This window comes from Saccostrea cucullata, unplaced genomic scaffold, assembly GCF_032062105.1.
Source record: "Saccostrea cucullata isolate Sc308-1 unplaced genomic scaffold, CSIRO_AGI_Scuc_v1 ctg13670, whole genome shotgun sequence".
NCBI classification, from domain to species: Eukaryota; Metazoa; Mollusca; class Bivalvia; order Ostreida; family Ostreidae; genus Saccostrea; species Saccostrea cuccullata.
The window spans coordinates 2,501-15,302 of NW_026920534.1; the positions used below are offsets into that span (position 1 = coordinate 2,501).

The 12,802-nt window shown below is 33.3% G+C and overlaps 1 protein-coding gene across 1 annotated transcript in view; it reads right to left on the reverse strand.

Annotated features, from left to right (window-relative positions):
* The window catches only part of LOC134250479 (titin-like), a gene marked incomplete at its 3' end in the record, with an annotated part of 14,791 nt that extends 2,430 nt beyond the window's left edge, over positions 1 to 12,361 (reverse strand). Inside the window, exons 1-22 of the mRNA XM_062732846.1 lie at positions 12,147 to 12,361; positions 11,435 to 11,662; positions 9,058 to 9,120; positions 8,626 to 8,793; positions 8,325 to 8,477; positions 7,848 to 8,075; positions 7,641 to 7,703; positions 6,460 to 6,627; positions 6,162 to 6,314; positions 5,077 to 5,298; positions 4,856 to 4,918; positions 4,575 to 4,742; positions 4,261 to 4,413; positions 3,817 to 4,044; positions 3,600 to 3,662; positions 2,364 to 2,528; positions 1,899 to 2,051; positions 1,701 to 1,802; positions 1,519 to 1,613; positions 1,236 to 1,430; positions 940 to 1,011; positions 735 to 834 (exon numbers count right to left, since the gene is read on the reverse strand). Of these exons, the coding sequence (XP_062588830.1) occupies positions 735 to 834; positions 940 to 1,011; positions 1,236 to 1,430; positions 1,519 to 1,613; positions 1,701 to 1,802; positions 1,899 to 2,051; positions 2,364 to 2,528; positions 3,600 to 3,662; positions 3,817 to 4,044; positions 4,261 to 4,413; positions 4,575 to 4,742; positions 4,856 to 4,918; positions 5,077 to 5,298; positions 6,162 to 6,314; positions 6,460 to 6,627; positions 7,641 to 7,703; positions 7,848 to 8,075; positions 8,325 to 8,477; positions 8,626 to 8,793; positions 9,058 to 9,120; positions 11,435 to 11,662; positions 12,147 to 12,264 (3,121 nt within the window). The remainder of the gene's footprint in view (positions 1 to 734; positions 835 to 939; positions 1,012 to 1,235; positions 1,431 to 1,518; positions 1,614 to 1,700; positions 1,803 to 1,898; positions 2,052 to 2,363; positions 2,529 to 3,599; positions 3,663 to 3,816; positions 4,045 to 4,260; positions 4,414 to 4,574; positions 4,743 to 4,855; positions 4,919 to 5,076; positions 5,299 to 6,161; positions 6,315 to 6,459; positions 6,628 to 7,640; positions 7,704 to 7,847; positions 8,076 to 8,324; positions 8,478 to 8,625; positions 8,794 to 9,057; positions 9,121 to 11,434; positions 11,663 to 12,146) is intronic.
* Between the last annotated feature and the right edge of the window lie 441 nt (positions 12,362 to 12,802).

Sequence of the window (12,802 nt, forward strand, 5' to 3'; positions counted from 1 at the left end):
ATAATTATACCACTTCATTTAACTTCTACACGATTTACCTTACCACAAAAGCTGGATAGGCTCATTTTTGAAAATACAAAAAATATTTAACTTGTTATAACGAGATAACTATCTCGTTATAACGAATTAGAATCTCGTTATAACCAGTTATCATCTCATTATAACGAGTTAGTTCTTTCATTATAACGAGATAATTAACTCGTTAAATCGAGTTTATATCTCGTTTTAACGAGTTAGTCTTCTCGTTATAAAGAGTAATTATCTCGTTATAACGAGTTAAATATCTCGTTATAACGAGTTAATCTTCTAATCATAACGAAAAAATTAAGTCGTTATAACGAGAAAATTAAGTCGTTATAACGAGAAAATTAAGTCGTTATAACGAGAAATTTAAGTCATTATAACGAGAAAATTAATTCTTTATAACGAGAAAATGTTTTTATCTTGGCAAAAATGAACCTATCCGGCTTTTGTACAAAACTTTTTGAGAATGAGAAGTATGATTGATGTCTTGATGATTTGAAAAATTCTACAGTTTACAAAACAAAAGCACAGGTTAATTTAGGTGCCCTGTATAGCGTTGACTGTGAGTTATATATTATTCTTCGTACCAGCATAAAAACAAACATTGTAAAGTTTGCGTAATATGAGAGTGTGGTTTTTTTTTTCATTATTGCTAAGTAAACGTACACACATATATTTTAATCTTCATATCAGAAAATAATTTCACTCACCTATATTTTCACCTGTAAATGTAACGGGCTGAGACTCGTTCATGAGTAGAAAATTCATCCGATCCATAATCTTAAAAATCGAGTCTGACCCAACTTGCGTCTTGTGAAGAGAGAAATGTTTGGAATTATTATAAAAACCAGGTTCAATTTTCTGTTTTACAATTCAGTTATTATCAACTTAATCTATGAAAAGGTAAAGAAATACCTCGTCTTCAATAATCTTCCACGATTCCTTATTATATATAGCGAGGATATTGTCCATGATGCTGTATAAATCCTAAAACACAATAATTCAAAACTCTCCACAATATAATTTTTACACAGTTTTACATGTATAAGTTAAACATTATTTGATACACATTTCGAAATTTCTATGGTAAAGATGCATTATTTTAAGTTGTTATATTAAGAACAATATATGAGATATTTTCATGCCAGCGCCGATATATTTCATATTACACAGTTTCCTGATTTAGATCTCATTTGATATACATTTCTTACTCTCTCTGGTAAAGAAGCGTTGCTTCGTGTTACTATATTTAGAATTATATTAAGGATATTTATGCAGGCCAACAGATTTTCCGATGAGATTCCAGATCTAGTAGCAGTTATATTCTCTGTTACGCCTAAGGAATTATCAAAGATTTTTCCAATATACTCTTTATCAACAATGCCTTCGTTTTCTAGGTTTTGGAGCTGAAAATAGAAATATGACCAAAACATTGTGTTTTCTTTTCTAATCTCAACATTTCAGTATTGTTCAGTTCAGTTAAAAAAACCAAACCTCTTTCAAGGCATTGGACAAGTCTTCGTCCTCACAGTTTGATACATTTGTTTCTTTCCAGGTGCCATCATAATCACAATATCTGCTGGCCTTTCCTTGTTAAATTAAAATAAAATATTTTCCTTGTCAATAAAAGGAAATTCTATGTCTGCGTGTGTATATAAAAAAAAACTTGCATGTACCTTGTTTGCTTTCTATACACTCGGAATGCACTAAAGTTCCAGGAAAGGAAGTTGGCCAAAAAATTCCGTAGACGTCCATTGATGAAGGGCAAAGATTTTCTACTACAAATGAAATAGTACATCAAATAAAACAAATAAACTATTTACTATCAAAAATAATAGATGAACAAAATCAATAACATATCATTGAATTCTTACTCAGCCTATAAATGTCCACTACTACTTTTTTCACCCCGGATATCGGATATCTCTTGTGGTTACAGGAATATGTCCCTCTGTCACTCTCCTGAACAGAATGGATCTGCAGTATTTTAGAGGAGCGATGGGTCATAGTCGTTACCCGGTAATTTTCTGTTAATAAATCGAATGTGTTTTTCATTAACCTAGCACAAATTGATATTACTATCATATATTACAAACACAAGGTTACTATACTAGAATTTTGTATTAAATTATAATAAGAAAGTGTATGACTATTTTCTCTCGACATGAGGTTGATATTATCATGGAAATAATAAGTGTTTTGATTTTCAAGTTTTACCACAAGGTTACTTTACTAGAATTTTGTATTAAATTATAAGAAGAAAGTGTATGACTATTTTCTCTCGACATGAGGTTGATATTATTATGGAAATAATAAGTGTTTTGATTTTCAAGTTTTACCTTCCGGGAGTTTAATGTCATCTTTGTACCACGTCAACAGAGAAACGTTTATTGAAAACTGTAAATCCTCCAGATTTGTAATGTTACAAACAAGAGTTAAAGTTTCTCCCGTTTGTATGGAAACTCCGCCGTGTGGTAAGATCTCAATCTTGATTCCTGGCTTTACTGCAAGAACATCATACTTAGAAGTGATACAAAAGCAATGCCTCAAAACCAAAGCTTTTTTAAAAATATGTACGTGCATTGTGGCAACGCACTTTGAAAAATTTACGCACTTTGAAAATCTTTTTTAAAGTGCGTTAAAATTGGGACAAAATCAACGCACTTTGAAAAAAAATGTTCAAAGTGCGTTAAATTTGGGACACAACGCACTTTGAAAAAATATTCAATGTGCGTAAAGAGTGCGCATAAACATTTATACCATGGGGACATTTAACGAACTTTGAAAAATATTCATAAAACAAAAAAATCTACACTTAGATTCTAGTTATTGAGAGAATCAATTTTTAATAATTATATCTATCGAAAATCTTTGTAATTTACATGTACTCATTTAACCTCATTGAGAACAAGGAGAAGACGAGTAGAAGGTCTCTCAGCCCAACTCTGTTTTATTCTACATTGTATATAGCCGTCGGTATCAAATTGAAAGTGGACCCCCCCCCCCCCCCCCCCACACACACACACACACACCAAGGTAAGCCCCAATTTTCAATGCCTATATTATTTATGCATATCTTTGCAAAACACTTGTTTGCCTAAGCCCCCCTCCTGGTATCGATACCTATGCTACACCCAAATGTATGTATTTACATAACTTGCATGACGTTGAAAACTTTCAATAAATTTTAGTTTACTTAAAATGCATGCCAACTGGAAAAAATTAAGCACAGTAAACATTTAAGGGAGAAAGAATTTTTAAAGTATGGAAAAATCAAAATCGCTCACTTTCACAACCTGAAATGACCTCATCAAACTATCAAACAGGTTCAATTATTCATAATACCTAAGTTTTGCATAAATATTGACCAACTCATACACATTTTTTAAAGTGTGTTAATTTGGTCGATATCAACGCACTTTGAAAAGAAATTTTATTTTTTCAAAGTTGATATGGTCCCAATTTTAACGCACTTTGAAAATTTTTTTCAAAGTGCGTAATTTTTCAAAGAGCGTTGTAATAGTGCATTCGAATTCATTTTTGTATCCTATATTTAGTCAATATAAAATACTTGCCCTTTATATAAAAGTTGGTGGCGGCTTCTGAATTATTATTTGTGACTCTTACTGTCCAGGTTGCTGCAAAATAACCATATTCAAAACCCTTTAAACTTTTCAGTTTGCAATCTATTTTGAACATGATATTCATTGCTTCTAATCAAGATCTTACCAATTGGCATGGAGTGTATTTAAAATTTTATTCAACAAACGGATTTCTTCATATAATCGTTACCTTCATCTTGAAGATCTAGCTGTAAGATTGTGATCGAGCACTTCATAACTTCTCTAAACGATTGACGGATCAAGTACCTCCCAGAAGACGGTGTAACGGGAATTCCGTCCCTGAACCATTTCACTTCAAAATTTAATCTGATGTTGATGTCCACAGACATTGTCAGTGATGTGCCTTCAACTTCATGTGGAGAGGGAACGACTTCCTTACTTCTTATATAGATGATATCTGAATAGATGTTCATAATGAATAAAAAACCTTTTTAAAGAAATTAAAATTCATAGTCTGAAATTGAATAAAAATATGTAAATCTGAAACACCCATCCAAACACAAAGTATCATGTGACACAAATATATAAATTTTACAATCAACCAACAAAGTAACAACCAACAAACATATACATAGCAGTATAGAAAAAATCCTTTAATATTAAATAATCTTACCATTGTTGTAAACATCCACTATAACGTTTTCCATCCCTGATATTTGATATTTGTCATGATTACAGGTATATGTGCCTTTGTCACTTTCCTGCACAGGGTAAATCCTAAGTATATTTGAGGACTGATGGGTGGTGAAGGTTATCTGAGATTTGTCTGTTAAGATATATAAAAAAACATTAAATAGACATTAAATGAGCATGCAAAGAATTTAAATTACTATTTAACATTACAAATTTCTCTCACAGAATTCTTATAATATGGCGGTTCCTTTTTGTTTTAGTAAGCAATAAATTTATCTGTGATTTGAGTTTTACCTTCTTGTAGTTTAACACCGTGTTTGTACCACGTCAACAGAGAAACGTTTATCGAAAACCTTTGTAAGTCGTCCAGATTTGTTATGTTACAAACAAGGGTTAAAGTATCTCCCGTTTGTAGAGAAACTCCGTCGTGTGGTAAAATCTCAATCTGAATTCCTGGCTTTACTGAAAAGGAAATATGAAAGAAGAGTGATACAAAATCAATTCCTTAAAATATGCAATTTATTTATGGAATATATAAAATTAGTTAGCGCATTAAACAAAATTATAATACTTACCCTTTATATCAAAGGTGGCTGCGGCTTCCGAATTACCATTTGAGATTCTGACGGTCCAAATGGCTGCAAAGGGATCAGATTCAAATCTTTTCCGAATTTTCATTATTCAGTCAAATAAGTGATTATAATCGTTCTTCCACTGAGTGCAAGTTTTAACGTGTTAGCATGAAATTATAATGACAATTTTATTTAGTATAAAGATTCTTTTATTTAATCAATACCTTCATCTTCAGGAAGTAATCCTAAAATTGTGAGTGAGCATTTCGTCAATTCTATAGACTGGCGGATCAAGAATCTCCCAGAAGACTCTGTAACGAGAACTCCGTTCTTGAACCATTTCATCTCAACACTTAATCTGACGTTGATGTACACAGACATTGTCAATGTTGTGCCTACAGGTTGATGTAGCGAGGGATCCACTTCCTTTTTCATTATAAAGATATCTGTATAATTTTAGATTTATAATATACAAATTAAGATAAAACATGTCACAAGTCATGCATTAAAACATATACAGTGTATATGTAAGACATATAGGTCAATCAACTACCTACCCTACATGAAAACTTATATACTTTACGTACATCGACTAAATCCTTCTCAACAACAAATCTTTGCTTAATGAAAGTAAAACAGATTCACCAACTTTACAAAAACAGTGTTAAATACGATAAGTAAATTCAATACAACCTACCTATCAAAAATGTAAAACAAAATTAAATCAACTACCCGCACACTTCCAACACAGCATGATATTAACTAACCATTCCCTACCAACAAAGTATCTCACATTATACGTGAATCCACTACATCCACCCAACCAACTTAGTGCAATTCTTTGATGAGTTTATAAGTTTTTGCTGATATGAGTTTAATTCTAAGAAAGTAAGAGAACTTTAATCAAATCACCCTAGTAAATAATAGAAAATCATTAAAGGAAATGCAGCAGTTTTTGATAATGGAGATATATATTTATTTAAGACGTTTTAGCCCAAGGTACCGTGTTGCAGTAGTATCTGACACGAAAAAGATCCATCACAACTTAATGGCCCTGTGTGCGGAGTGATGCCAAGAGTGAAAAATCCTCACTAAAATGACAATAGACACTGTAAGGACAATTAGATTAAAGTCAATTATTTGCACTTAATGGATTTATGAACTGTAATTTTTCTGTATTATTTTCTGGAGAAATTGAATTTCTACCACATTCAGGAAACTTAAAAAAAATATATGCTTGACTAACTTTTAACATAAAAATATACCAGAAAGCCTTAAGAACCCTGACCATGGTTCTTCGTATTCTTACCCTGATTGTAGACGCCTACTTTAACGTTTCTCACCCCTGATACCCGATATTTGTCATGGTTACATGTATATATGCCTTCGTCACTTTCCTGGACGGGATATATCAGGAGTGATCTAGAGGACCGCTGGGTGGTGACCGTCATCCTAGAATTGTCTGTCATTAGAAAGATACCATATAAATCGGAGAACAAATTGAAATGTCTATAAAATTTTACATGAACTTGGCAATTTTATAAGATATAAATAAAGTTTGGTGCTTTCTGTAGATATGATGTTTGTGCTTACATTCCGAGTCTTACCTTCTTGTATTCTGACGTCATCTTTGTACCACGTCAACAGAGAAACGTTTATCGAAAACCTCTGTAAATCGTCCAGATTTGTTATTCTACAGTCAAGATATAAAGTATTTCCTGTTTGAATGAAAATGTCGTTATTTGGTTGGATCTCAATATTAATTCCAGGCTTCACTGTGAAAAACAAATACATAGAATGTATAATTTGAAGATAATAAAGACTGTCTATTCTAAAATACAGAAAACAAAACAAATTGCGAAAAGTAGAAAAGTACAAAAACATGGACCCCCTGGGAACACCTGAGTGGGGCCAGTACCTAGTAGGAGTATTCAATCTCTATTGACAAGTGCATCCGAAAAAAAAACCTAAGGTAATTTAACACGTTAACGAAGTATTCCTTAATAAAATTAAGCATAAAAGCATTGATCTAAAAAGATGGTACAGAATTATTAAAGAAAATACAATGCGTCAATAGGTTGTATAAAATAAAAAATCATTATAACATCCGTAAATTTCCGTAGATTTCAGTAAAGGTGACCTCAAGCAGGGTTGTTGAACTCCTTGAAACATTAAATTATTTGCCAGTGGCTTGCCCCTAGATCTGTTCAAATTTATTTCTACTCAGAACATGCTCTTGCGTGTCGAATAATGTTTGGAGACAAATACACCACAGGTGTTGTTGGAACACTACTCTATAAAACGGTACGATGACTAAAAAGCTGAAGTCATCGCTTTTGTTAAATATTTAGTAATCAGTTAACTATTATCATCTATAATTTTTAAAAAAAAATCAATTATGGAAAAAAGAAGAACTCATCTTTTTTTAATTTCGAGTACACAGAGGTGCCTTGAGTAAACACATGAAAGAGAGTGCCTTTTGATATACTAGTAATTATGTTGTATGTTGAAATCCACACAAAAAACTAAAAGAGAGTTTTCTTCTTCTCGTGTAGGTTTTTTTTAAAAAAGAATTATGCTTCAGAGAAATAAAAGCTATCGGCTGATAAGGAAATACAATAAATGCTCATATAAATTGCAACAAGCATGCAAAATATTCAAGATGAAAATTAATCTTCTATGTATGTAGAGGTAGAATGCTTAACAGAAGTCATAGCATGCATTGTACTTATCTTTTGAGTATGTTACAAGTTACTGCATTTAGTATTTACTAACATAGAATTCTTACCCTTTACATGAAAGTTTGTGGAAGCTTCAGAATTATCATTTGAAGCTCTGGCGGTCCAAACAGCTACAAAAGCAATAAAAACCAAACTCTTAGAATATTGTTCAATCAACTTCTTTATCTATCGTGTTGTATTGAATGCTTGAACGTATTTTTATGAAAAGTGTATAACATTTTCATTCAGTAGAAATTGATAATTATATGTATAACCTTCATCTTGAAAATCTAGCTGTAAGATTGTGAGTGAGCATTTCATAACTTCCATATATGGCTGGCAGTTTGTGTAGCTCCCAGAAGACTGTGTGGCGATAATTCCATTTCTAAACCATTGAACCCCAAAATTTATTCTTACGTTGACGTATACAGACATTGTCAGTCGTGTTCCTTTCACTTCATGTAGGGAGGGAAGCGCTTCCTTTTGCGTTATTCGGATAATTTCTGAATAGATTTTTTTATACAACATAAAATAATTAAGAACATGATAATATTAATGTATAAAAAAGTAAACTATAGCCTATTAAATAAAATACACTATATGAAGTTACATAGCTAAACCAATCTCAAGCACCTTATCAACAACAGCGAATCTATTAATGAATTATCAAATAATAAAGTTAATCGTCCACTGTCTACATACTAACGCCAGTAAATTGTAGGGTTTTGAAATCAGTAACTTCATAGCCTTACCCTGGTTATAAATGTCCACTACTACGTTTTTCACCCCTGATATCGGATATCTCTCGTGGTTACAGGTATATGTCCCTCTGTCACTCTCCTGAACAGAATGGATCTGCAGTATTTTAGAGGACCGATGGTTCGTAAAAGTTTTCTGAGAATAACCTGAAAAAGACATTACGTAGAAAAAAGAAATTACTATTTAATGATACATATACTGTGCTATTTTACCAATAATTTCTAATTAAATTTCTAATAAGATACTGTCTCTAGCCATGATTAACACTACAATTCTCAGAATTTTGCGTTTTACCTTCTTGTATTTTGATTCCATCTTTATACCACGTCAACAGGGAAACGTTTATCGAAAACCTCTGTAAATCGTCCAGATTTGTTATGTTACAAACAAGAGTTAAAGTATCCCCTTTTTGTATGGAAACTCCGTCATGTGGTAAAATCTCAATCTGAATTCCTGGCTTTACTGAAAAGAAAATATAATAAAGAAATGATACAGTTGCAACACTTCGAAATGTAGTCTGTTATTTGGTTTGTGAATATGTAACAATATATTATATCAATTAAAGATATTATAATAATATTATATTAAAAATATCATATTTTATAATACGATTTAAATAAGGTCTTTGTTTCCTCTGCTACAATTTTGTACTGTTTATTGGACATTTAAGCTTGAATATTGTGCGTAATCTTCATATATTTCATGTTACAAATATACAACACTTGCCCTTTATATGAAAGTTGACAGCGGCTTCTGAATTATTATTTGAAACTCTGACGGTCCATAGGCCTGCACAAGAATAAAATCAAAACTATTTACAATACTAGTAATAGATACTGGTATTCAGTATTTTTTCTGAGTCATGATACAGTATAAGATTTCGCTTCAGCTAGAGTATTCATTGATCTGTAAATTGAAAAAAAAAAGATTCCATTATTTTATAATCACGCTCTCCATAAATTCAAATTAGCATATAATGACCACAATTATTTTATTAATGAAAGCTTAAAGTACCTACATGATCAATCAAACTACGCGGAATGAGTGTTTTCAATATCTATGTGCAACTTATTTTACCATTGTGGGTACCAAACACTTGACAAGGTATTTAGTTTTTATAGACATATGGCAATACATTCAGAGAAGGCTAAAATGTCTGTTTGCCCTTCCCGACTCGTGCAAAAAATCTTTGGGCGGTAGGTAGGTGACATTTTCATTTTCTTAAAAAAATTCATAACATTGCTTAATATTTTTGCACACGTCACAAAAACAATAATTGCTTTCAAGCGGTTAAAAGAAGTCGGTCTGAAGAGAGTTAACAACCATTTTAGCTCACCTGAGCCGAAGGCTCAAGTGAGCTTTTCTGATCACATTTTGTCCGTCGTCCGTCCGTCCGTCCGTCTGTCCGTCCGTAAACTTTTCACATTTTCGACTTCTTCTCAAGAACCAATGGGCCAATTTTAAATAAACTTGGTACAAAGCATCCTAAGGTGAAGGGGAGTTTAAATTGTTAAAATGAAGGGCCAAATCCCCTCCAAAGGGGAGATAATCAAGAAAAGACAAAAATACGGTGGGGTCTTGTAAAAATCTTCTTCTCAAGAACCACTGGGCCAGAAAAGCTGAAACTTATATGGAAGCATCCTGGGGTAGTGTAGATTCTAAATTGTTCAAATCATGGCCCCCGGGGATTGGGTGGGGCCACAATAGGGAATCCAAGTTTTACATAGAAATATATAGGAAAAAACTTTAAAGATCTTCTTCTCAAGAACCAGTGGGCCAGAAAAGCTTAAACTTATGTGAAAGCATCCTAGGGTAGCCTAGATTCTAAATTGTTCAAATCGTGACCCCCGGGGGTTGGGCGGGGCCACAATAGGGAATCAAAGTTTTACATTGAAATATATAGGAAAAACTTTTAAAATCTTCTTCTCAAGAACCAGTGGGCCAGAAAAGCTGAAACTTATGTGAAAGCATCCTGGGGTAGCCTAGATTCTAAATTGTTCAAATCGTGACCCCCGGAGGTTGGGCAGGGCCAAAATAGGGAATCAAAGTTTTACATTGAAATATATAGGAAAAAACTTTAAAAATCTTCTTCTCAAGAACCACGGGGCCAGAAAAGCTGAAACTTAAGTGGAAGCATCCTGGGATAGTGTAGATTCTAAATTGTTCAAATCATGACCCCCGGGGGCTTGGCGGGGCAACAATAGGGAATCAAAGTTTTACATAGAAATATATAGGAAAAATTTAAAAAAAAATTTTCTCAAGAACCATTGGGTCAGAAAAGCTGAAACTTATGTGGAAGCATCCTGGGATAGTGTAGATTCTAAATTGTACAAATTGTGACCCCCAGGGGTTGGGTGGGGCCACAATAAGGAATCAAAGTTTTACATAGAAATATATAGGAAAATTCTTTAAAAATCTTCTTCTCAAGAACCAGTGGGCCAGAAAAGCTGAAACTTATGAGCAAGCATCCTGGGGTAGTGTAGATTCTAAATTGTTTAACTCGTGACCCCCGGAGGTTGGGCGGGGCCACAATAAGGAATCAAAGTTTTACATAGAAATATATAGGAAAATTCTATAAAAATCTTCTTCTCAAGAACCAGTGGGCCAAAAAAGCTGAAACTTATGTGAAAGCATCCTGGGGTAGTGTAGATTCTAAATTGTTCAATTCATGACCCCCGGGGGTAGGAGGGGCCATAATTTGGAATCACAATAGGTTATTACAAGGGGGAAATCTGGTAAAGAACAGCATGGTCAAAGCTACTCAGGTGAGCTATGTGGCCCATGGGCCTCTTGTTTAAAAAGTCCTTTTTCAAAGTCTTTTAACGGCCCATGCTTTAATGAATTAACAAATCTTCCAACTTTTTAACTAAGCACTATAGTTCATATAATGATTACTTTCTGCTGAAGGATACTATTTTGCAACGCTGAATTGCCGTACTGGCATACAATGGACATACCTTTTCAGCGAATTCGCAAAACTGCAATCTTAATTAATCTTTTACACTCTATTTATTGTTCTTCTACTGAATGCTTTTATGAATTGACACTTGGGTGTGTGTAACATTTTATTCAATTCAATTCAAATTTTCTCATTAAATATTACCTTCATCTTGAAGATCTAGCTGTAAGATTGTGAGTGAGCACTTCATCACTTCTATTAAGGATTGGCGGATCAAAAATCTTCCAGAAAACGGTGTAACGGGAATTTCATCCCTGAACCACTTCACTTCAAATTCAAATGCAACATTTATGTCCACAGACATGGTTATTGTTGTACTTTCGACTTCATGTGGAGAGGGAATCACTTTTCTTTCAGTTATGTTGATGATTTCTGTTTAATTGTACAGAAGTCTGGTTAAAAAGGATAAGATCTGGTAAAGCAGAAAATAAAGATCTTTGGGGTTCTTAGAATTATGATGGTCGCAAAGGTAGTAAGGGTAAGAAAGGTTATCTTATAGATATTTCCCTGAAGAGTAACAAAAAAACTTGCACAAAAAGTTTTACATATCAAAACGTCGAGAAATTGACAATCATATCATCGCCACAATCCGTAAGGATCGGAAAGGCTTATTAGAAATATTTTGGGTATAAAGACATCATGTCAGTTACCACAATAATAACCTGAGCATCACAGCATCTATAGGGTGAAATTTTGATACTATCATCTGAAGATTTTGGATGATGCAAATTTGTTTATCATATCTATGCACTTTTGTTATCAGTTTTTTTTTTTTATCCAGGAGTAACTTATTGGTACTAATTTTGATAGTTATTTAAGTTAATATTTCAGAAAGTTGCTTTAAAAAATCTTTTACCTGGCTTTGGATTTGGCCGGTCAAAAAGCCATAGAGATGAAAAAGAAACATCATCACTGTGATCATTTCCAACCGAAAATGAATCCTCAAATGGAGTAAACTTAGTGGAGTTCTTCATGATGGTATTAGTTCCCACGATTTTACCTTGTCCAACCTGTAGGCCTGAATCTCCTCCCCAAGATATCCAAAAGTCTCTGAATTCGGCACAGTTTAAGACTCTACCAAAAAATACATCAGAAATGCAGTCGTCGATGTTGTCAATACTTACCGAAGTACTGATACAGGAGACAACAATACTCCCTTCTCTTACGGGAGTATCGAACAAAATCTGTATGAAAGACCTGTCTTCATTTTGGAACCCAATAATAGCGCGTTCGCAGGCCTTGACGGAAAAACTCAAGTAGTTGTAACCAGGAACGGGAAGTTGGTGTTCCCACAGTACCGTATATATTTCAGTAGAATGTCCTCTCGAGGTGTGGCATATCTCCACAAAATCTTTCATGAAAAAAGACAATATCAGTTAACAAAAAAGACATGTTAAATTCCTAGTCATTTAATGAACATTTATTAAGTTCTGAGTTCGATCTACTCGTTACTTTAAGGACCTGGTCAGGTATTGGTTAATCATCGGTCAACCAATACCTGATCAGCTCAAT